The 26563-nt window shown below is 38.6% G+C and overlaps 1 protein-coding gene across 1 annotated transcript in view; it reads left to right on the top strand.

The window, feature by feature from the left end:
- tanc1b (tetratricopeptide repeat, ankyrin repeat and coiled-coil containing 1b) overlaps window positions 1-26563 on the top strand; it is a 106328-nt gene that overhangs the window by 11066 nt on the left and 68699 nt on the right. The window contains exon 3 of the mRNA XM_017309268.1: window positions 21651-21857. Coding sequence (XP_017164757.1) covers window positions 21651-21857 — 207 coding nt within the window. The remainder of the gene's footprint in view (window positions 1-21650; window positions 21858-26563) is intronic.

The raw sequence follows: 26563 nt of genomic DNA, 5'->3' as shown, positions 1-26563 counted from the left end.
GTGTTGTACAGAAAGATCACTGCGTGTTTCCTTTTGTCACTGTTACATAATGATATTGGGCTAAGACTACAAATTCTGGACTTTTAATTTTTCTTTTTTGTTAAAATATAAATGTAGTTAAAAAAGTTTGTAAATGATAGGATGCTGTAGTTTTGAAATATCTGTTTGGAAAAAAAAAATCTTTATTCCAAATATAGTGTCATAGTAAACCCTTTAAAAATAAATAGTTTTTTGTCTCGTTATCCAAATCTATATATTTGCACACTTTAAAATTCATTGCGCAGTTTCTACGTAATGCTGCCTCTAACCAGTGAAAATACACCAGATTGTGTTGCGTCAGATTGACTCGCTCCAAGCCTGAAAAAAAAGTTTGAAAACCTCCATACATGGTCATGATCTCATATGCATTATTTGAGCCTGGGCAAGAAAAAAAAAAAAAGCCATGCAAGGCATCAAAATAAAATGCCCTAGGTATATTAGGAGTTTGGTCAGTCTAAGAAGAAATGAAGAAAAGAAAATGAACTGCTCACATACTGCAGCYATCGCTAAATGCTTCACACTCAGAGACTAGTATACCTCCCATTGTTTAGCTATAATTTTGACTTGAGGTACACCCTTATTATGTCATAACAGATGTTTTACTTTGAAATTTGTATGCCAGCTGTGACTAACTACGCATCATCCTTAGCTGTACATTGAAGACTAGTCCGTTGTGCACATAATTTGCCTTTTCCAGAGATCCATCTTGGCAGGCCAGGGTGACACTGTGTGTTTATATTCCATCTACCAGCCCCGACCTGCTCCATCACCTCGGTGGTGGTTTCCACAGTCTGATTCAGCAGTTCTGATGTASATGCATGTCTCATAGCTCTGCTGTCTTCGTCGCCTTTTGTTTGACTCAGTCAGTATTGAAATTACAGGGGAAAAGAGTTGCTTCACGCGCGCCGTCACACCACCTCCACTGCTTTCTAGCATACAACAGCAAAAGAAACGACTAAAAAGGCGTGCATGCACAGCTTTTCATGAGGCTGTTGAAACCCGTCTTGCACATACTGATGCAACACGGCTCCCCTGTTATCCAGGACACACCAACACACATCTACACTTGAATACAAGGGGGATTTGATCATGTGAAATCTGGGAGGGTCGACTGTTTCATGGCGGGATACAACTCTTTTTATTCCCAGTGTTACTTTTCCCAGTTGGCCCCCATCTATCAAGCCCAAGCAGCTCCTTGTCTTTTTCACATGCCGAGACAATAAAATCTGGTCACTCCTTTCTCTTGTTCAGGTCACTTCAGACAGATGAGAGGTCACAGAGTTTCAGCTCTGACCAGTGGCCACTGTGCCCTATTGTTGTTCCTCCATGGAGCAGACAGCCCTCTTCTTTTCAACTCAATTTTTAAAGTTAAACTCTGTGATTTAAATTTTATTTTACACATCATCCTCTAGTGGTTTCAGCATTTTCATGTATATATATATATATATAAAGACAAAAGGTGTGAAAAGCAGTAGTAGTGGCCATTTTCTGATCACCAGCATAGTAATGGTTTGACCTCCTGGTGCCAATTTTAGCTGACACTGATTTCTCTTTAAGAATTGCAATATACAAAATACTTCATTTTCTACTTTCTGTGTGTACATGTTGAGCAGTCTTAACAATTAAAAAGATTATTTAAAAAAGAACAATTGTTCCTTTAAAATAGCACAGTGTTGTAGAGTCCATAATGAGCCCAGTAGATAAGCAGTTCCACCAGGTGTTTGCTAGTTGCTGCTGGCTAGTTTGAAGGAGTTGAGTGGGGGAGTCACAGGCGAGGGCTGCTCTGTGAGGCCAAAGATTTTGAAGCTGCAGGGAGCTTCGTCTTCAAAGGCAGCGCTCGGTCGCACCAAGCGTTTTGTACAGCTGAATGGTTGCAGTGGGAGATTAAAAGATTTCTCAAATATACTTGAAAGAATCAAAGCAACACTTCAGTTACATTTGTGATGAGGGAATAACATAACGTCATGTAAAGCTCAAAAATGTTGAAATGATGAATTGCAAAGTCAAATTTCTTGTTAAGTTGTTTCATATATGCAACACTTTTTTTTAACAACTGAAGGTAACATGGTTACTTGATTATGCTATAAAGTAGCACTATGTGCATGAAAAGTATAACACCCCCTCTAAAAGATTATTACATGATTGAACATAATTTTCACCCCATCAGTAAAAATGGTTTTCATTAGTCACGACTGGCTTTTTTAACTAGGGCAAAACGTTGGGCAAATCTAAGCAGTATATTTCACAGTGGAAATAAATGGGAGGAAAGACTTTGATAATGCTATAATTGCAAGATACCTCAGCAGATGTTGCTTATGACTTTGTGGCTATGGACTGAAAGCAACTTAAATATGGTCAAGGAAACTTGGTCCTCATGCCAGATACCACTACAGTCATTAGCTCTCCTTTGGGATCTCCCCATTGCCAAGACCACAAAAACACAAACTTTGCTAATTCAGTCTCTCCATATTGTGCTCCTCCTAGATCTTTCTTCCCTTTTTGCTTCTGGAAATTTTCATCCTGCAAGGACTCCATGTTCAGATTCACTTCTTTTTTTAGTTTATGGTATCTGCTCTTTTGCGGTGGTGTTTCAGAATCTAAAATCAGGCTGTTCTGTAACTCTGGTTGCAAGCAGAGTTATGGTTCGTTGCATTACTGAATTTAAAGAACTATTATTTTTATGCAGAAATTTCAGAACTTCAAACATTAGTAGCCATGCCTTTTTTCTTTGTACGTTTCAGTAGCAAACGATCAATGAGCAATTTATAGAAATCTGACATTTTGCTCTGGTTTGGTTCTGACTAGAGGTGTGCCTATCGATCGGCCACCGATCATAATCGGCCGATTTTCGTGAAAAAGTGTATGATCGGTGATCGTCGATCACGGTCTCTTGTTGCCGATCACACAAACCGATCACCTGCATCTCATTTCGCAGCCTGCCTGTGCAGCTGGTCTCCTCTTTCCTTCACACTGCGCAAACGCGCAACAACAAATCCTAAGTGATGTTGTGTGGAACTATAACGCACTGAGTGAATGGGGAAGTTTGCGCGTTGCAGCGGAAAATTGAAGCACGTGGGGTGAAGCATCTCAAAATGCATCAACATGACGAATCTAATATGGCATAAAAACAATGCCATACTTGACAGAGTTTGACTACATCGAGGCTCACTGCAGTAAAAAGACGATCAGATAGCGGATAAAGCAGCGCACAGCTACAAACACTCACCCGGATTAGCATGACGGTCAGAAAGCTAAACAAATAACCCGCAAAATTATTTAAGTCTTCGAGCTGCGATGTAAGACGCTGGTTCTGCTCTCGCTGTTGAACCGCTGCTACGCTACAGGTAGTAATATTTCACAGACGGAGCGCCGCTTCTGCTCCACCTGGTAGTGACTCTCACACCGGACCTCTGCTTAAAGCTGCAGCATCTAACTTAATAAAAAATAAATAATTTTTTTTACGTATGTATTAAAACTTTCGCTGTCCTAACATGAGACAGATAATCTCTGAAAAAAATTATCGATCTCCTCCCTGTTCTGCATAATTACTCCGCTCAGTCAGAAACAGCCAATCAGAACTAGCAGTAATCAGCTAGCCGCCATGCTATCAGGAAGTTTTCATTCAGTAACTCAGGATTGTTTATTGTAATGGATCCTGTATTTGCCTTTGAATGTTAAGTTTTATACYTGAATTTTTTGGCAATGTTGAGAGGTTTTATTTTGACTCTKTRCATTATTTAGCCTCTTCAGAGCCTTCATATGTTATCAGTCTGTTAAAGATAGCATTACCGATAGCAGTACAATTTGCACAATGCCTGTTTTTTTCTTGGAAAAAGTTATTAAAAACAAGTTTGTCTAAATTAAGGTGAATTTATGGTTCCTTTTTCCATATAATGTAACCGGTAGTGCTTATGATAAAATAAAAAAAAATTATGTGATCGGTATCGGTGATTGGTATCGGTGAACGGCCCTCATGGGTGATCGGAACCAGAATCGGCAGGAAAAAACCTGATTGGCACATCTCTAGTTCTGACATCACACAGACCAGCATGGAACCACAACATTTAGACTCAAGCATCTTGATTATTAGAGTTAAAATATTACCTGTAACTTTTGTTGTCTTTTTGATTTTTGTTGACTTCTAACTACGGCTGGGCAATATACTGCAAATATTTTTTCGTCACGATATCTGTGTTTGCAATACTCGTATAACAAAGGACAGTTTGAAGTGCACTAATTGTTGACTAATGCATTCTGAGTCTTATGAACTTTCATTTTGATTCTAATTTAATATTTAGTCATTTGGGCAGAGTCTCAAGGATTATGAATCACAGATAATATATGAGTAAAGAAGAAAATAGTCACCACAGCTGTGGTCGGTGACCCCGTCAAACACCGGGGGTCCACTGTAGCTGTAGCACATTTCTGTTGTGGTCAGTGTTGTATTCAGTTGTTTAACGAAATCAGTTTTATACGAATGAGTTGTTTCTTTAGAAAGAAAATTGGGACCAGCTAGTTCCACTTCAAAAAGACCAGTTGATTTATTGTCACTAAAAGTACAATTTAAAAAGCCCCCCACAAAAGTAGAGGCTTTCAGAGATGCTTACTAGTTTACAGGCGGAATATGCTCCTAATAATGAATGACATAAAAGGCTTTTTCATGTCTAAACACAGATCAAATCTTTTAATGGATCCTTATGTTTCAACCCTCGTCAATTTTATTTTATTTTTTTATGGATGTATTTTCTCATCGTTTAATAGTTCCTCCGACAAACAGACCCACGGGACCCGCTTCTTCCCTTTTTAAAGAAATCCTTCGCTCTTAAAAGCTTGGCTTTCTGGTGTTAAGTGYCTGGCATTAAACCATTGCTGTTGCTATGGGAGTATCTTTAATAGGCCCCTCAGGTGACCAAGAGTAATGCCATTTTTGACCCAGCTTTGATTGCTTAGTGTTACTTTGTGAGGCAGGTAATGCCTCTGGAGGTTAAACTCAACACTAGACTTTTCACTCAATGAGGGTGGCAGCCTGAAGCAGCTGCCAGACATTTGTTCTGTCAGACGCAGTGTTAATCACAGCGACATGCTCTGTCGTGGCCTCACTGAGGCCGATAACAGTTCCGGCTGTTTGCTCCTCCGCATCCCAACGCATGCACACACACACACACACACACACACACACACACACAAATGTTGCATTCTCAAACGTCACCCATACGGTGGGTGGTTGTCACAGGTTGTTTAACAGCATAGAAACAGGAGCTGGACACACACCTGCTCACAACAGGGTAAACATTTCTCAAGTAGACCCGAAGGCAATCTTTTTTTAAGGGATTACCGTTTCATTATTGAGACTGAGTGAGGGCAGATGCTTGGATACAGAATCTATACGAGCAGTTTTCATTGCATTCATCGTGTTGATTTCTGATAACGTCTGTGTGCTCTAAAGCTCACCTTTTGGCTTAGCTGAGACGCAATCTTTCTAATGAGAAACAACAGATGATAAGCCAAACTGCAAAAAGAAAAAGAGAGAAAAAAAATATACATAATGCATTGCTTGTTTGGTGATTTGCACAGTTTTCAAGACTCAAATGTCATTTTTTCCCCCAACAAGTAAATCTTAATTAAAGCCAACATCGTTTCAGAGAGATTATGTGAAAAAATGAAGGGAATGTTCATGATTTAGAGGATCTGTGTACAAAGTAAAAGCATGACTGAGAGACCCCTAAGCACTCTGTTGCCTCAGCTGTGGTGGGGAATGGTACATGCTGGCTCTGCAGTTTCCATGAGCTCTTTGGTTGTTTTGACACAAAACAGTGATTTGTTGCTAAAGGTCAGGCCACAGCAAATTGGTTACAATGTTGTATTTGTGTTTTTTCCAGTGGTTCTTCACGTTTCTAATGCCAAAGGTGTTGCTAAAGCAGATAATTCTGAGGTTGTGGTTTGTGGCTCTGAATTTATTGAACCTCTTTGAAAGTAAAATATTTTACGCTGATCCCTGTTTTGCATTATTTTGCTTGCTGTTAGGCTCAGTAGAACAGCTGACATTGCAGACATTCCTGCACTGTCGTCTGCTTTCTTTCTACTTCATCTGCAACCAGGAGAGGAGTTTTCTTTCCCTTTTGTGGAAAGAATTTGCCACAAAAGAACAGGTATTTTTGCAGGTATTTTTTGTTTCGAGCAGTTACTTTTCAAAACCAAAAACATTTCCGACAAATCTTGTCTGCTGTTACTATTATCCTGGGTGAAGGGTTTTCTTTCCTCAACCAAAAATGTATTGGAAGCATTTTAACTGGACAGTGCTGCTATCCAAGTTTCTCTGTTCAGATGCATTTTATTGTGAAATCATATATGCAGAGTCTTGAGGGGCACAGATTTCAGGACTGAGCTTTTCACAGTCAGTGATAATTTGAGAACTCTTGTCATCTGTTGCACTTGTTTTATCAAGTGCAGCGTCTCTGCAAGGACATTTTTTGAGGCTCCATGCCACACTGCATTGATGCAGTAATTAATGCAAAAGTACCTGAAAAGTACTGAGTACACATACAGTGCAACACATTCAGCAGACTGACAATTTTTAAATTATTTTTTATTGKAATCATGTAGTATTCCACATTTATGAGTTTTCATTACCTGTAAGCAATGATCCTCAAAATACAAGAAAGGAATTGATTTACGTACCAATGTTTTTAACGCAGGCCATACAATGATTAATTGCTTGTTGAACCCTTTTGATTCATAGGATTAGCATTTGAACTTATTTTACTCATGATTCATTTCAGTCTGATGGTCAACGAGCCGTGGTGCCACCTTCTGTTTGTTTACTCTGCATGGCATTAAGCAGTGCTTAATAATTTAACTTGGAAAAGGAAGTTGTGTGAAGTAGTCTGACTTTTCTCACGTGATGTCATATTGCCATAACAAGTGAGATTAGCATGCCAAATATACAGTTTCATAAGACATGTTTATCACAGAGGACAGAGAGTGAATATCAACTTTCTTCTGCGTAAGGCATTTATCAACATTTTATTTATTCTCATGATTTTTTTGTTGCAGTTTTTTTTAATATTCTAAATAACTTAATCAGTAGTTATGAATTAGGAAATCACCCCCATTCTTATTACTGTTTGTCAAATTAAAAGCTGTATGAAACTAAGAACCCTGAAAGCTCTTTAAAGCCACGACTATAGTTTGTTTTGTAACAAAGAAGCAAAGTTTGGACAGACATTTCACTTTCTGATGTATGAAGAACGCCATCTATCATTCTCTGAACGGCGAATTAAAGGCCAAATTATCCCCTCAGTTTGTCTGTCTCTGTTACAGACGGCAGGAGTTCAGACTTGCATCACGCTGAAAATGATACGTTCATGTTACAAAGTTCTCTTGAGTCGGATGTCTGCTTAAAAAAAAGTTATGGAAAAGCACCAGGGGGCTTCGTTTGCACATTGTACACCTGGCTGTCCTTTTATTAATGGGAACTGATGCTTGTGTGGAAAGGACATAAGTCTCACCACTAAGCTTTTGATATAGGTTACCACATTTTCTGGATCTTTTAGCCAAAAATCTTCTTGCATTCATTTGTCCTCAAAATCATAAAATGGATGAAAAAGTTGCTCTTCTCGATAAAACGATGTGTAGATGGCAAATTGCATATTCTTTGGAGCTTGAATGAAAAAACACAACTATTTTCTCACATACACAGACATAATAAGTGATGAGAATTTGCACAGTGCTTTCATAGCACATTATTCTAACAAAATATCCAGTAATGAGCAATTCATTTTATTCAGGAGTGTTGGCGAAGCGATGCATCTAAATGTTACGGTATAGTAGCTCTCGAGGACTGGATTCAGGCACCCTTTAGGATATAATCTAAGCAGCTATGTGGGTTTAGTGTTCTTTTATTGTTAACTTGAGTCTCTGTGTCTGAATAATGTTTTTGTAAACTGTTTCTAAAACCTCAACAAATCACATTGTGATAAAATTTCTCCCCGATTCCTCTTTTCTAAATCGAATAAACACAAAATTGTATTGTAACGGTTGCTCAGTGGTTTTTTTTTTTGTCCTTTGTTTGCTCTTCTATTTACCAGTCCTGTTTATATAGATTTTCATGTCCAGACAGTTATGGCAGGACTTATAAAACCGGAGAGGAATGCACCTGATTTTACAAAGGAGACCATTCAGTATGCAGACCTACATGGCTATCAAAGCACTATGCAGCCAGCAGGCAACGATTAGCAGGGCGTAGCTCAAAACCACATCTTTCACTTGCACACATTCGTGTACACACAAACACACACACACACAGACACAAACACACCCACTCACCCGCAAACCTCAGGTGTATCCACATTAGACACGCCCAGTGTTTCCTACTGGAAAGCAAAATAAGGGCTCTTGGGGAAACCAGTGAACCTGGTTGGGCAGTCTGTTTCCTTTTTTAAGTCTAATGCGGCGGCATATTTTGGGCCAGCCATTATATGCTTTGCATGATTTGAGATGTCTGAGAATGAAGACTATGAAGCTAATAATTTTTCTTTTCTCTTTCCACACCTATAACATGCATGCACACACTTCTCTGTAAAGAGAGGCACAATTCAGTTGAGCAGTAAATTAATGTTAAACCTCACCTTGCTCTCTTTTTTCTTTTCATTGAAATTTTGCAGTTATTAAAAAAAAAACTGTAGTGTTTTGCTAAACACTACAGTGTTTAGCAAAAGTATTCACTTTCCTTAAGAATGGGTTCAGTTGCTGCTTTGTTTATATTTTATGTGATAACGAACACGAAGCTGAAGAAAAATAAATTATTTTCTAAATTTATTTAGAGTGCATTGTGCATTAATATTCACCCTCCTCCTGCAGTATTATCTTGACCGGTGTGCAGTTGTGCAACACTACTCCCGTTTTCAGATGATGGATTGGACAGAGCTTTGCTTGGGATATTGTTTCATAACATAATCCCGCTTTTCCACAACTTTCTCCCCAACCTTCCTGCTCTGCTCCTTGCTCTTTACGATGCCTTTTGCTCTCTAATTGTCTCTAACAAACCTCTGAGACCTTTATGCAACAGCTAAGTTTTTACTGAGATTTACTAAAACACAAGTGAAAAATGCAATCCGACTTTTGAAGGCATTTGGTGCACAATTTTTTTTAGGGGTATCAGAAAATAGGAGGCTGAAGTGAATACAAATGCACAAAAGACTTCATATTTGAAATTGTAAAACATTTGAAAATCACATGTAGTTTTCCTAATACGGAACAATTTTACTTTAAGGTGACAGTAAAATACATTGACGTTTGTGGTTGTAACATGAAAATAAGTAGAAATTTCAAGAACCCCCCCCCCCACATGCCCATTGTATATTGTAACTGTTACTGTTTTTAATTACCCCGACTCCCAACCTGTGACACTGGAAGGTTGGCACGGCAATGAACAAGCCAAGCACATACATGAGGACTTGATAAAAGCAGCGAGTGATCTCATTTGTTACATGACAACAATAAATGCCTGTCACCCCTCACAACCCACCTCAGACTTCAAAGCAGAGGAAAAGCATTTTATCACTTAACATGCCAGGGTGTTTCAGATGATCTTCTGAAAGGTGATGGCGGCTGTGACAGCAGTTCATTGGCTGGGGAAGTCAGTAGGCCACAGGTTTTTCTAATTACAGCATGACCTTCCTGGGCAGACACATTCCTTCTGTCTGTTTTTTTTTTCTTCCCTAATAAGCTTTCATACCTTCAGCAGTCTCTGTCGGAAGAGATGGTCATCCCTCTCATGGCTGTTCATGCTTTAGTTTCCGATATTTTTTCCAATAACTTGAAACGGTTTTGTCTTGGTCATCCGTTATCATTCCTATGCTGACACTGTTCGGTGCCGTCACACTGTCAGGCTCTTTGACGAGGAGGTGTGGTTGTCCGTTAAAACCGCTTGTTGTCTTTCTTCCTCTGTCCAGCTTAGTTTGCTCACAAGGTCTCTGAGAACAGATTTTGGCAGCCACACTTGGTATCTTTGATGCAGTGAGACTTTCTACAGGTTGAACTAGTGACCCCGGTGCTTTTGTGTTCTCCTTCAAAAAGAACGGGTACTAGTGCTGAATGCCAACAGCAGCAGTTTGGATGCAGGACTCCGTTTTTCTCATTTTTTTTGGTTTTGGTGCCCCATTTTGAGACGAATATTTAGTTAACAGAAACATCATTTTAGAATATTATTAAAACACAAAATTACCTGTGATCAATCACTTTTTTTTCTGAAAGTTCAGTTCCACTAGCATACTCATAATTGCTGCTAGAACTGTATAATTAAGAAATCGGTTAAATGGAATCCGTCTGACAAGATGAAGTAGGCTAAATGATCTCAGAAAACAACACATTGTGCATCAATGTAGAATGATTCAAGAACAGCAGAAATTTTGAAAAAGTTAAATGACTCAAAATCTTCCAGACCCCAGTGGTTATGGTTGCCTGACGTTAAAATGTGTTTGAAATGAAACAGTGGGACCATAAAAAGAGAAAACTGAAGAAACGAGCAAGATTGCAAATGCTTTTTCAGAGTGTTGTAGAAGTGTCGTAATAGCGGAAAAGAATTGTTCATTGGTCAGTGCTACCCGTCACTTAAGGCACAATTGATTACTTAGTTTTGCAAACCTCCACCATTAACCGAGTTTCTCATAATTACTCAAAAGCTACAAGATTTTCCCTGGTTCGTGTTTGTTTTGGGGATTACTCTTTAGAAGGACTCTGTGGATAACCTTTGTACTACATTGTCGTCCGTTTAGTATTACTGAACAGGCTGGTTTCTAAAGGTTACTGGTGTTCTCACGACCTCACCTGGCCTCGGAGGCAGCTCTGCCTAATGGTCTGTGCTAATGGCAATCCAAATCTATCATTAAGCCAAATCTCCATAGTAACACAGGAATGAAGACCACATTTCACTTTTGCCTTGCGTTCTGTCCCATGTGGCTCTGAGTTCATTCATTCATAACTTTGCAGATCCTCAGTTTCTGACGTTTTTCCTCTCCATATGACCTATATGTCATATGGAGAGGAATCTCCTGTATGACCCATTATTGACCTAAAACTGTTCACTGCATTAATATGATTGATTGGCGAGGACCCATGGATCCCTTTGTCCTAAAGACTAAACAGCTGTGTCTTTGACTTTGACATTGTCATTAACCCAATTAAAAACCCATGAGGGATTTTTTTTGTTTTTTTAAGGTTGTGCTATAAAGGAAATCTCTTTTTCATTGGTCAATGGTTCAACAATAAACACTCATAAAAATAACTGTAGGAGAAATTAAAAAAGAAGGTGGATTGTTTTTCTTATTGCACCACTATCACTTTACTCTCTAAATTGCTAAATGTAGAGATTCACTGATGCATAATTTTGCGTTTTGCATTTCTTTGAGGCTTCTGAATGGCAAAATGGTCACAATGACTTCCTGATTAAGCTATTTATCTGCGTTATAAAAAGTAATTAATGTCTGTTGGTCTGAATAGACATTAGTTTGGCCTACCAAAGTATACTTGGATTACTAAATGGGGTTTCCTACTAATAATGTGTGCTACTTCTCCTGGAAATTTCACAAAAAAAAGTCTGAATGCAATTAATAGTCTTGATACCAGACTGGGGTCCAAAGCAGTGTGCATAATTCAGCTTCATGTAATGAGAACTTCAATAAACATTCAGGTTGTAACGGCGCAATTCCATAAACGTGCACTGATGAAGTTATATTTTACAAGATATGGTGCATAGCTGCTACAACTGAGCCTCTGAATACATACACATGCAAATGCTAGCAGTGCACCGATTGCAGTTTTTTACCCTATTACCAATCTTTAAAAAGCCTCACCTGCCGATTCAGATTTTGGCTGATGCCAGTTTTTTTTTTATTTTTTTGTCTGAAATGTTGCCAAATATAGCAAGAAAGTCACTGAGTTGACAACGGCAGGATGACTACTGTTATCCGCAAATGTGTAGACATGACCTGGTGGGGACCAGTCTGTCACGCAAACCTCTGAGCAGAGGACAGTGGCTGATTTTAGACGTTTGATGAGGTAGATTAGATAATCACCAATCTCCCAAAATTAAGGAGATCAGCACTGATAAATCAGCTGGCGTATAAATCGGAGCAGCCTTACCAAATGCTARATTGTCCAAGTAGAAATTGAATATCCTGAACTGGAATTATACTCTGGTGCAAGAAGGGAATGATGGCCACGGCTAATTGGAAACAATGGAAACTGTCTTGGCACTACCACAGAACCTAACATCCACAGTTTTGCCTATCTTCTCTCTTTGAGGGCACAGCTAATCGGTGTCAAGGAAAATGAGCAGTGCTCCTGGATTGGCTTTTTGGCAACGCCCAGCCTCCAACTTCCCTTCAACTTCCCAAGCCGTATTTTAATTTCAGTCTTTTAGATACGCTTTAAGAAAAAAGCGGAGTAGACAAATGTTCTCAAATAATTTAGAGTTGCCTTTCACAGCGAAATAAGCAAGTAAGTGAATCCATGAGTGTGCAAGGTAAATGTATTCAAACTTCCCGAGTCAATGCCTTGTGAAAGGAGCATCAGAGTAAGGGGAGCCGAATGTAAATGCACCAAACTTGAATTTGACCAAACTTTGCATTTTGGGTCAAAAGAGAAGTACTGAGTTCAGTCTAACCTTGGGATAAAAACGGGGCATTTACACGAGTGACAAATGTCTCCAGCCACAACGTAGGAATATTTGTGTTGACAGTTATAGCACGTTCAGTCCCCTCAATAGGCTGCTATGAGAAAGATCAAGCAGGTCATGGTCATTTTTAATAATATCTTCATGGCCAGAATGGTGTAATTAAAATCTGTTTCACWTGACATTCTTTCCTATCAAGTGGCATACAGAAATTCTCATCTGTCAGTCTCTTTTATTAGCCTTCGTATATCTCCGCTGTCAGAAATCGTCAGATAAAACATGGCTAAGTCAGACTCAGGCACGTAGTTTTTTTTCCCCCATATATGCCTAAATTGCCAATTTATGAAGAGGAATGAAAAATGTCATGCTGCCTGGCCAGTGCTGCCCCTCACTTCCTCCCCCTCTTCTACTTCTTATCCCCTAGAAACACACGTACCCGTCCCTGCCAGTCTTTTCCCTTGGGGCCATCGAGGAAAGCATTCCACAGCTCAGGCTACTGCAGACAAGAAAAATTGAGCACAATCTAAGTCTTTTTTAGATTCAAAATGCTGTGAAGTCTTTTCAATTTTGTGAGGGGGGGAAAAAAATCAGTACGGTGTGAGAACACATTTAAGCTGGTTGTTTCACAAAGGAGCAGGAACTCTTGGACTTTGAGGAGCTAAAATGACATTGTCAGGATGGTTTCCTTCCTTCATGGACCACCAGCTAAGATGAGAAATCCGCTAAACACCCAGGTGTATATGTTGGAACAAAAAGTTAGGGAAATTAATTTTTTACAGAAAAAAAAAATCTAATTTTAATACCCAAAATTGCCATAAAAAAGGATGAAAAGATTGAGTTCTTCAAAAATTGAATATCTACCAAAAATACAGCCTGATGGAGGACAAAGTGCTCAATTATTAGTAATATTGAATTGTAGGCTTTTTTTTTTTCTTGGCTCATTTTTATAGTATTTTAATAGGTTTTATAACAGCTCTTGGGTGATTAGAATAGTATGCCACTAGAAAACCCTCATGATTAAAACAATTATTTCTCCAAAATGGTTTCTATTTTTTAGTTTCAAATTATTGTAAAATTTGAAGATTTTGCATCACAAAATAACCTTGTAGTCCTTGATCATTATGTATGGCTCAGTGTGGGATCTCCCCCACTCTTTTCTTTGTTTGCCTCTCTCTGCTCTCTGTGGGTCACTGTGGGTTAACCATGACAGCTTTTGTGAGACTGTCTCACTGGTCTCGGAAGTACATAGAGACTCCTCACTGGCACTCAGTCTAGCGAAAGAATTTTCCTCTTTGGTGGATTGTCCGTTAACCATCAGCCATTGTGCTTTGATTGAAAGAATACGCATTAATTATAGTCCCCTTTGTCTCTCTAGGCCATAAGATGAACTAGTTGCCAGCCAATCAATTTCTCTTTGCTGTGTACAGTGAACATTAATGGAAATGATAAGAAATGATATCACAGCTCATACACTTAGGACGTTACCTGTCTTGTTGTTTGTTTCAAAACAAAAGCGGTAGGTGATTGTTCTGGGAAGCCAGTTGGAGTGAATGCATTGCATATTTTTGAGCCTGCATCTTTCAGGGGGCCTTTGCATTCCCTCAGAAGGAGTGACGAGCCACATTCCACAGCACAGCTTTACAGGAGACGCTAAGGACATTGTCCAGAGTTTATTCATGAAAGAACTCTGCTGGTCAACACAACTTGAAATTGGGGCATTTTTTTATTTATTTATTTTTTTCATATTGGATTATGATTTCGCACTTTGCTTCAGTACTGCAGTGTGGTTGGAGCACTTAAGACAAAATGCGTAAAACAAACATGTCATTCTCTGTCGTTTATTGTATTGGCTACATGTGGTTTAATAACTTAAATTGGTACTTCATTTTTAAGAGGGACAAAATGCATTTCAAAACCTTTTACAAATGACAATCTGAAAAGTGTGGCGTGCATGTGCATGATGTGATATTACAGCATAAAATCCATTACAGCCAATTACCTTTAAAAGTCTCCTCATTAGTACAGTTCACCTTACTGTAATTAAGGCTCAGTACGAATCCAGATGTTTCATGAAGGCCTCAGTGGATTGTTAGAGGACATTTGTGAACAAACTGCATCATGAAGACCAAGGAGAACTGCAGACAGGATAGAAATAAAGTTGTGGTGAAGTTATGGGCAGAGTGAGGTTGTAAAATAATATCCCAAGAGCACCATTCAATATGTTGCACATAAATGAAAATAGTATGACACACTGCAAACCTAGGAAGACATGGCAACCTTCCTAAATTAACTGGCTGACTCATGGAAGGAGAGAATCAGTCGGATCAGGAAGCAGCCAATAGTAAGTATAGGGGAGCCGTACGGACCGACTGGTCAGGTGGGATAATCTGTGCAAAGGGCAATGTTTGAACTTATTTGGACAAAGTATGCTGTTTATGGAGGAATAGCTAACAGAAGCCATGTTGAAAGAAGTCTAGTTCAGTGTTTGCTACAAGCCTTATAGGGGACACAGCCACCACATGCTCTGGTCAGATGAGAGATTCACTTAACTTTTGTTGCCTTGTTTGGCAAACGCTTTACACAGCAAATCATCCTGCACACACCATCTGCGTGGTAAAACATCAAATGGCTCAATTACATCCTCAGTGCAGTCAAGATCTCCAGAGTCCTGCTAATGTCTTGACCGTTTGACCCAGGTGTGTCGAAACAGAGAAGCATCTAATACCTGCAGGACACCGACCCCCGAGGCCTGGATTTGACGATTCCTGGTCTAGACAAAGGTTCATCTGTGGCAAGATCAGAAAATTGATGTTCAGACATCATCCATCCAATGCGACTGAGTGCCCATTTTTAGATTTGCAAAGCTGCTAGCAACATAACAAAAGATTTGAAGTTTTAATTGTAGCAAAATGTTTCTATTCATTGAGGGTAAATGCCAAACACACCGCACTTTTCAGGTGACCGTTTGTAAATCAGTTTTTAAACCATTTGACATTTACCTTCCAATTCATAACTATGTCCAATGTTTTGTTTGTCTGTTCTATAAAATATCAACAAACTATACAGTTTTTAATGGCAACTTGACAAAATGTAAAAAGGTGGAGGGGTTTTCAATATCTTTTTCAAGACACTGTGAGTGATTGATTTCTCCTTGAATGGCAAACTGTTGTAAATCGATGTCTTGAAATAATATTGAGCCGTTTTATAGGGTGGGTATGTCCTTGTGGGCTCTGGACCTTTCCTTTTGATGAGGAGGAACGAGTATGTAAGGGACTGTAATCATTTTTACATCATCCCAGGCCAGTGCCATATAATTAGAAAGAGCCGATTTCCTCGACCACAGAAGGGCCTAAAATTGCAGGCCTTGTTCCATCCAGGACTTTGGAAAGTAACAGAAATAGCACTGGCGAGTTTCTGCCCTTGTGTCCATCTGTGTATTATAGCGTCGGTCAGATGGCAGTTCAGCCACCGTAGCACTCTGCTGCGTATCTACCAGCACTTCGATGAAGAGCTTTTATGTGGCGCCTCTTGTTTTCAGAACCAACTACCAAAATTGCATCTCAACCCCTTTAGCATGCAGCATGGCGGAAACCTTTATTGCCACAATCTGATGTGGCCTCAGCAAGTTCAGAACCCTCTGTAAGATGCTGATGTATAAATGTGTAGGTTTTTAGTTAAAATATACCCTCTCTAACTAAGCCTTTTATCACAACATCCTCAGAGTAATGGTTCCCTTTTGTTATTGATGGCTAACATTGCCCAAAGTATTGATGTAAGCAACTTAAAAAGACAGACGTGCAGCGGTTTAGAATTTATTTCTGTTTATTATAATGATCACTGAAGAGACCTTTAAAAAATATAAAAAATCAAAAGTTCAAAATGGTAAAGAGGCAAAATGACCAGGATTGCCTTACCGTAAGAAGATTTGAAAAAAAAACAAACATTTTGAATAGTGTTTAGTTTTAAAAGAGAATGCAATTTTAAGCTTTCAAAACTCTTTGATCGGTCTATCTAAAATGAATCTAAAATCTAAATCGTGAAATGAAATGTTAGTAAATGGGACTAAAAGCTGAAACAAAGTGTTCAGGGGAGGTTTATCATAAGTCATCATTTGTTTTCATCTATGAATTTGTAATATTTGTCTACCCAGAGATGCTTTCATCAATATTTAACCCAACCAGAACTATATAGACTTTATAGAGTACTATAAACTAAATAGAGTGAGTGTCCATACAAAAGTCTTGCTCTTTGTCTGAGCTGAATGTTCTAGTTAGATCAAGGTGGCTGCAGGTCGTGCCCTTTTGCAGACTCATTTACAGTTTTTTTTTTTTTTTTTTTTGGTGCCATGTCTGGAGGCATGCAGAGGCGTCATCGGACCTCTCCGTTTCCTGCTGCTGGCATTCTTCTTTGTTTCAAAGCTTCTAAAACACAGGACAACTTTGTGTCCATTCTGGCTCGGCAGAGGAGTGCAGAAAACGGATCTCTGTTTCTGATTAGGCCGGCAGCCTCATGGTACCCGGCCGTTTTCTCCTGAGCAGATCCAGAGGGTGCTAATATGAGCATGCCTCCTTCCCATTAGAGCCTGTAGTGATTAGGCTGCAGAAATAAGCCAGAGCTCAAAGAATGGAACCAAAGTGTCATTAATGTGGCTCACCACATCTCCACTTATGATTCAGCCAGGTCTGCTGATGCATGGTCTGTTTTATTAGTGAGGTAATAGATGTTGTCTTGAGGTTTATAATTTATCCATTTTATTTGTGGCAATGATGAGTGAGCAGCTTTGATTCTGGAGAATAGATTAGTATGCTGTGAGCTAGCCTCAGAACTCTCGCAATGTTATTGGTGAAGCTCAATCATTTTCCACACTGTGAGCAGGTAAAGTCATTTATACCTCTTTTGGCACTCGTACTCAGTTTGAGAGAATGTTTTTGTGATTTGTAACAAAATACAGTATTCTAGCAGATGTTACAAAGTGCTCAACATCTGTAAACCTGGGCTTGATAGCTGGAGAGAAAAGTCAAATCATTCTACTTTACTGTGCCTTGCCAAAGAATTTCTTCTCCTTTGATTTAAAAAAAAAAAAAAAAAGATCATGTTATGTTATGAGTAGTTTTAGACCAATATAAATTGGTGCATAATTTTAAAGTGGATGAAAAATGCTTGTTTTCTAAATGTTTTTACAAACACAAAACTGGAAAATAATCATCTTTTGATGTGTTTGAAGCTGCAAGTCATTTAGGATATGTCTACCAGTTTTGTACAATGCAAAGATGAAAACTGTGACCCATTCATCAGTTCGATGCAACTCTAGCTCAGTCTGATGCACAGGTCTAGACACAAATTGGATGATGGTCTATATTTTGGTTGGTTATTCTGTTTGTCCAGCTGGAAGGTGAACCTCCACTCCATTCTCAAATCTTCTGGAGCTTCTTAAAGAATCTTTTCTGATATTGTTCTTTAGATAGCTCCATCCATACTCCATTATATCTGAGTAGCTTTCCTGTCCCAAAAGAAGGAAATAATCCCTGTAACATAATTGTGCCATGACCATTAACAGTGCGGATGGTGTTGTCAGCTTGATGTGCACTATTCATTTTCTGCAGCATATAGTTCTTTCAATATTAACTCAAATGTTCAGTTTTGGTTTTATCTGAGCAGCACTCAATCTTCCACTGTGTCCCCTCAAAAGTTTTGGGAAGCTGCACATTGTATTTCTCATTGTTTTCTTTTTGTTGCTCTTCTACAGAGAGCAAATTTGTGGATTGTACCAAGGCTGAACAATATTGGTAAAATTGCAAATGTGTAAATATCTCTGCTTTATGGTCACAGAATTTGATATTTCCATCTCAACATCAAGGTTTTATTAAAACAAGTTACTTCTGTATGGTGCCCACTGTTTTATATCCCTAATAAAACGTTTAATGCTGCCACTAAGTATATTATCAAGATCGAGGTATTAAATGCATGGCACCTAAATAATTACCTATCCTGGGATCTGTATACCTTGTGCAGTATTATAGCCAGCTTCTGATATATTGTGCAGCCCTTGAATAAGCAATCTGCCAAAAGGTTCTCCTGAGGTATGGAGCTCTGCAGTTCCTCCAAGTTTCCTGTCTGATTCATCGGATAGAAACGCTCCTTCTTCTTGGAGGAAGAAACACATTTGCACTGCGTAGTTTTTCTTAAGTTTGAAACATTTGTTTTGACTTAGACATTTATTAGTTTGTGTGTAAGATTTGGTCGTCTCTCCTCCGGTACCAGCTCTATCAAAGGGAAGAACATATGAGAGAAGGTGCAAGACGACATCTGACAAAAATGAAACAAACTCGCTTTTAATTTTCCCACGAAATGCTTTAAATACCAACTAGGAACATTCAGTGTGTCATCAGTGAATTGTTGCTGTCTGTGAATGGCAGAGTTAGTGCTCCACTAACTCGATGTCCTTCTCGTGTTTCGTAGAAGCATGGGAAATGCTCGCAGGCCCATGACCTCTGGGTTTAAACACACATTAAACAGTCCTGTTTTTCCCATGTTCAGGTCTGTTTTTTACTTTTTTCACCTCTAGCAGACATCCTCGTTTGTGTCCCCAGGAACTTATTAATAGGCTTATCTGTCCAGTGTGTTCGCTGGAGTTTCACATCAACAGTTTTTTTCCCCCTTCATTCAGTTTGGTTATAAAAAAGCATTAACTCTGGTAACTTTAACCTTATTATTGGCATGTACCTACATGGTTTTCAAATGCAGATTTCACTCATTTAAAGTATTTGCCAAAATCATCAGCCTTAGCTAACCTCGGTGTCTTGTTACAACATTCCAATATTGGCTCACAACTCTGTTGCTGGAATGGCTGGAAGGCATGGTATTTAGTTATCTTTCAGGCTGAGGTGCAACTAGTTTCAGAAATGCAAGACTTTACTCTTAAAAATTTTTATTTTTATTTTTTGGCTGACCTCAATAATGATTTCTGAACAGAATAGAAATACCTTTCATTGTCTCGCAAAGGGGAATTTGAGGTGTAATAGTAGCAACAGTTAAGGCTCAAGGTACAGTTGGGTTAAGTGTACGGAGGTAAATTATATTACAAACAATTTGCAATGGTCCATCACATTTTTTAAGACTCCTGTGTGTCCATCTGTCGAGCTGCTAAACAAACAGTATTTTCCCAGAAGTAAAGGGCTTTTAAATGGCTATCAATTACTTTGAAGCGTCTTCTTTTGGAAAACCAGAACTGATGGAAAAAAGTGTGCACAATGATATGTTTGGTTTATAACTCGGAGGAAAAAACTAATCGGATGGTGCCAAGAGAAAAATGGGGGCAGATGTTTCATCACCAGCCGTCCTCACGTCCTCAAGAAGAAGAATCCTTTTTTTAATGTGTAACATGCAGGAAAGAAGTCACCCACTTGAGATCTTGCATCTGGAAAAATGAACATGTTTGTACTCCCTATGCACTGCAGAGGACAGCATTCTCAAATAAAATAAAATAAAATATCTCTTCCTTCTTATTATGGAACACACCAAACGCGTATAATACAAAAAAGTCAGAAGTATTGTGAATTGCTCTACTATAAGAATAAATGTAAATTTTATACTTTCCTGCTGTTTTTGACAAACTGTTCAAACAGCCTGATAATCTTTATTTGTACATCACCTTTAATATAGAGTGACGGACACTCAAAGTGTTTTACACAAGATAAAAAAGATAAACAATGATGACTAAATTGCTAATAAATATGTTTATTTTTAATGAATGGGGAATATCTTCATTTAAGTGATGAAACACTAGAAAGTATTTTTACATTTAGTTAAACAAAATGCAAAAATACTACTTTTAAGTGTTTTTGATTTATTAAAGATTAATAACATAAATTATATGAAATCTGGAGAAGAAAAGCTTGATTCCCACAGCAAAATACTTTGCCTTAAGTTTGCTTTTGAAAGTACAATTAGTTTTTCTTGGTCTCAGGTCCTCTGGAAGGTTGTTCCACAGGTCAGAGCAGTAATTAGAGAAACATGTTTCCCTTCATGCCAAGTCTAACCTGTTTACATACAGGGACTTCTTGATCTGGAGAATGGTTTGGGGTGGAGGGGGCCTTGAAGATGCAACAAGCACCAGTAGAATGTCCAAACCAAACCAATGAGAACTTTGAAGATGAAAAACTTGAAAGTACACTTGCACAACGGAAACAAAAGTCATCGGATTGCTTTTTCACTACAAGGCATTAAAAGCAAATTATAATCCTGAAGACTTTGTATATTTTGGAGATCTTTTGTTTGACTTAGCATATTATTGTTATGGAGTGGTGTGGGATGTTTATATTTCTAAACCCTGATTGTTTTCCAATTTCTCTAAAAGGTTGTGGGAGGTTCAGGTTGATTTTTAGTCGGTGCAATTCCTTCCTTCTTATTAAGTTGGCATGGATGTAGAAATCATTTATTAAATATTAGTCTAAGAAACAAACATTGTTGCTTTTCTTCATAGTTGTGCCACTTTATGGAGTTAAAGGATCCTGGGTGCTTATACAGTCTACATGAATTTTACAGGGGCTGCATAAAAGAAACGTGGGAAATGGTTTTGAGAATGCAGATATTAGCCACTCATTCATCAGATTTAAACCAACTAAAGAGAGACTTGTCTGTACTGTCAGAATTCATAGATTTGTGGAGTTTTTTTTAGGCTCTCTGCTTCCTCTGTATTTGCAGATTATCATCATAATCTGTGTGCAGGTGTGTTAGGTGTGTTCCCTTTCTCCTTCAATGTTTCTGTTTTGTTGTGTTTAATGGGGTTTAAAGCATAACCACAGTAAGCTGGAACAGATTTGCTTCTTTTTGGATGTGTTAAGATCTGTACTTAAATCAAAATGTAGTTGATCCCACCTTTTCTTTTGATCTCATTGCTTTGTTTTTGGCATAAGGTAACTATTGTTCTCGTCAACAGGTGATGTCAACAGCCACGGTGCACAAAGAAGATTCCCACCTGAAGGAAACCCCCTGCCTCAGGGGCCTGGCAGCAGCCACTTTTATGCACAAGATGATGCACTGAAGTTAGGATTTGCCAAGGGAGTATCAATGTCTCTTCCTTCCTCACCTCTTCTTCCACGACAGTCCTACATGATGCCCTTACGCCAAAACAAGAGATCTCCAGGTACTTTTTTTATGAGCTGCTCCTTACTTCTCCTGCTGCTTCTGAAACAATTTCAGAATTTTCCATTTTTGAAGCTCTCTATTTTAATATTTGTAGTACTTACTAATTTTGTGGTACCTTTAAGATACAAGTTTCATATTTTATGCTGTGTGATAATTACTTTGATATTATGGCAATATTTGTGGTATCAACGGATAAGAGATATTAACTTATAAAATATCGTCCATCTTGTACAGTAAGACACACAATTCCATTGTGTGTTGAAGAAAAAATTTATTGTAAATATCTGGGTTGATTTTGGAGGTTTTAATAATTATATGCTGGCTTTGCAGATTTTCCTTAACTATGTAATTCCTAATTATTTGTGGGAAATTTGTCTATTTGTAATTTTTTTTAAAAATATCTAGGAGCAATTCTCCTTGACATGCTGTTGACTGCTGTTTGCAAAGCAGCTAATTCAGGAGCACTATTGACTTTTTCTGCCTCTGATTGGCTGTTTCCCCAAAAGCAGAAATAAAGAATAGTGTTGATTTTAACTTTATCTGCAATACCAAGATGGTTTCCACTGTGTATATTAATGTGTATTAAGGTATATTTTAACGATCGAAATAGGCAGTTATAGATTTATTTATTTTTTTACAATTGGTCTGAAGTACTTGTGGATTGTATCTGCTGTTCCTAACTCCTTAATTTGGATGTATTTCATAAACTGGACAAACCAGTCATAGCCCACCGATGGCAAATCTGACAGTTCTGACCTCTGGTTGATTGATTGCCTAATCTTTAGTGTAAAACACTTTGTTACAAAAATTCCTGACTCATTAGATAAACTTTTATAACATGCAGCTCACATAAAATCTCAACAGCCAGTATCAGCCTTCTGATGAGTAACAACAGCCTGATACTGTTGATACTCGTCAGTATCAACAGATACTGGCTGTACATCAACAGTCCGTATCAGGAGTGGAGTTTTTTCACAGACTCTGTTATTCATAATGTTAAAATGTCTTGATTCAGACCCTGAGGGATCAAATAATGGCATCTGTAATTTGTACATTTTCTCCAGTTCTTAATTTCAACTCGGTCGTTAACGTTTCATTTTCTGTTTTTGGTCTGCCATGCCAAAGTGTCATTACTTTCCAATTTTACAGTTCTTTTACTCTCATTTCTATACAAAAGGGTATAGAAATGTGTTGAGATTTGATTTCCTTTGTTGTGTTCTTTGTGTTTTCTCTAAAAGGGAGATTGATATAGGTACAAGAAGAGTCTTTGTAACAGAAAAGCTTTTCAAGTTGCCTGTAGTCACCTCTGGAGTTTCTAAAGCAACATTATGCTGATTAGGTGCAGAATATATATAAATTATCCTTAAATACTCTCTATTTTCTTACCCTGACGCAATCTTCAGTGTTGGAGGTGATGTTTTTATATTAAGATAAGGTTAAGTTTCATTAACTTTGAACGTGTTAAATATTTTATCGTAACTACATTAATCACTCATATCTTGACAGCCAAAATATTCTTCATTGATTAATGTGCGGTTAATCTGCTTGCAGAAAACCGTTGCGTCATTTCCTCTTTTTATTTGACTACCGCGATTCAAAGAAAAGGTGCCTTGAACCTCACAGTGTACACTCAGTGAATGGTAATGGGCGTCTATTTACTCTGGATCGAACTCCTCTGGGACTTTTTCTGACATGTTGAGAACATTGTCACCAGCTGTAGAGGGCTTCAAAGCCATGAATACCTTTTTTTTTTGTAGCTGAACTTGTTCCAACCTGAATCTTTGTCTTCTGGAGACTTGGCAAAGAGGAGAGAAATCCTTTAAGTGGTCAATGTGGCCCCCACTCACATGTGGCACTCATCTGTGGGCTATGTAGCTATTGTTTAGAGAGGCTGCAGCTTTGATCTGCTTAGTGTAAAGACCAGCAGATGGGAAGCTGATAGTGTGGTTTTATACTCATACAAACCGGTGCTATTTTATGGCATACATCTCCTTTAAAACTTTAGATATATTACTTGCATGTTTGAATTTTGTTAAAATTTTACTTGCATTTGAAGAATGTAAGCAAAACACAATTTAGTATAGTTTATATTTTTAAGGCAATTCTGCTGAGTTAGCTTTTAAATTGGCAATCATTGTTGAATCCACAAAATAATGGATAGATAGAAGTAAGGAGGGGGAGATTTAGAGAAGAGGTATGATTTGTGAAGGTGAACGGGACCCTGTGGACACAGAAGGGAAGACTCATTAAAAGCATATTGCTCTTGGAGTGCTGGAAGGCATGGATGAGAGGAAAAACTGGGCAGACAGGATAGGTTCGAGGGTCTCTAGTTGAAGGATGTTGGGGGCAGGGTCTGGCTCTCCTGCACTGTCCTCACAGGTGCCTGTGAAACCCTTTAGAGGGAAGAGCTCACACCTGTAGTTAATAAACGCATGCTGGAGGAAATGTCTCAGGTTGGTGACAAAATCGACATGTGTGCTAATGATGTTTTCCTGTGGAGCCAGAGAAGCAACTTGAAATACTACATTTAGGCTACATTTAGGCTACGTTTAGACGAGACCGCTGTCTGGAAACTGCTGGGATTTTCGGATGCCGGTTGGGGAAAAGTTCCACATTTAGACTAGACCGCCAAGACACCTTGACTTCGCTGTAGTTGTCGTGCCGGAGCAATATAAACCCAATGGTAACCCAGCTACGTCTCAGATGAACCAAGTGCTCATGTAACATAAAGCTCTAGAAAAAATGAAGATCCCACTGCACTGAACCTCATGGTGATTCCACCAAATATTGATCTTTGAACTCTTCCTGAGTTAAAACATTAGCRTTGTTGGTTCTAAATGAATATGAACTTGTTTTCTTTGCATTACTTGAGGTCTGAAAGCGCTGCGTCTTTTTTCGTTAATTTGACCATTTCTCATTTTTTTGCAAATAAATACAAAGTTTTTGCTTGAAATTTTGGAGAAATGTCAGTAGTTCATGGAATAAAAGAACAATGCTCAGTTTATTTAAACATATACCTATGGAAAGTAAAATAAGAGAAGCTGAACATTTTAAGTGGTCTCTTATTTTTTATTTTTTTCCAGAGCTGTTTATGTGTTCCAACTTATAAGTTGTATTAAATTAAACTGGTAAAGTAGCACGAGTAGTACGATGGTATCTGCTGCTGTTTTTGTTATCTGCCCATGCCAGCATAGAGCAAACCTTCTGCGCGTGTGCACTTTCACATCTGTGGAGTACTTCACACCTCCATGGGAGTGTTCTCGAAAAGTTTCGCTCCGAGACCTAATTTCAAAAAGTGCTGGTCTCAGAGTTTCCGATCACTGGAGACGTGTAAATGAGCAGCTGAATCGCAACCACAATGACTTTTGTAAATTGCAATGATTTTGTAAAAACAATTATGAGTTATATTTTGGAGCTTTAATTTGAACATTACCTCGCATTCATTGTTGGCTTCCTCGTGGAGCTGTGCGAGGAGAAACTTTACACACATTATAATCTCATTCACAAGTAGACTTGGCATTATGAATGAGAATTTTATAGAGATTTGCTTATAGGATCTGTTTTGGACTTCACGCTGAAGCAATTCTTGGACCAGATATTGGGTTGTGGCGACTGCTCCCTTTACAGATCCAGATGCCACAGATCTTTACTCAATCAATAAATGTTGCACCCATGGATAATAAAATATTTGCTGCCTTTCATGGAAACCTTGAGTGAGCACGAAGCTAATCACCATCTATTTTTTTCTGAGTTATTTCTGTGTTTTGTAAAGGAGGGTAGCACCACGTAGGTGTTTGCAAAGTGTTTCATACTTGCAGTGGAAGATAAGTCAGGTGATTGCAGTGATGTCTGGGAACGAACAAACTAGCACTAAAGCCCACTAGAATGAACATAAACCTTGACAGTGTGGGTCACAGCACCTTGGTTGCTTATCCATATCTGTTTAAACGGCACCAAGACACAACACCACTAAAGGTCTAAGCAAAATTAACCTGCACTAATACTGAAGTTTATATATTTAGTTTATATATTTAACAACCATCCCAGGATAATTTATGCTGATCACGCAAAACATCTATCGCCATTCAGTTAAAACCTTTAGAGTATTCTTCTATGCATTCCACACTCTTTGATCTCATTCTCATCCAATGGGGATGTCTCTGGAAGGAAGTGGTTCCACAGACTCAGAAAGCAGTTTTTGCGGCTGGGTTTCGTTTCCCGACACATTGGATAATCTATTGCAGTTTGAAAGGCTCTAACTTGGTGGTTGTTCCTTTCATGGAAACTTCACAGGGGGACAACAGGAAAACATTGAGTTAATTAGGAGTGTGAGGGATGCCTGAGCCACAGAGTCTGGTGGCGTTGAGTGGTGCAGCTTTGATCAGTAAGGCCCAGAGCTTCGGCATGAAACACCGCGCTCCGACATGTGTTGAACAGCACCTACACATTACTGTCTTCTTACAAACACCCCTTCATCCCCCAAAGGAGCCCTTTGGCTTAACATAACCCCTCGGAGGTACCTGTCCTGCTCCCCCTTTGCTCGCTGGGACTACAAAAAGGGTTAAAGATGCTTTAAAAAACAAAAACTTAAATTGAATGAACACATTTAATAACAGATGTTGTTGTTCTGTTGTTGAAGCCCACTACAACAACAGAATCTTTCTATGCTCCCTACTTTGTCTCCAGGGTATGTCCACAGTGACC

This window comes from Poecilia reticulata, linkage group LG2 (assembly GCF_000633615.1).
Source record: "Poecilia reticulata strain Guanapo linkage group LG2, Guppy_female_1.0+MT, whole genome shotgun sequence".
In the NCBI taxonomy this organism is placed as follows: Eukaryota; Metazoa; Chordata; class Actinopteri; order Cyprinodontiformes; family Poeciliidae; genus Poecilia; species Poecilia reticulata.
The sequence above is the reverse complement of the archived record's forward strand: the minus strand, read 5'-3'. Positions and strand labels throughout refer to the sequence as shown.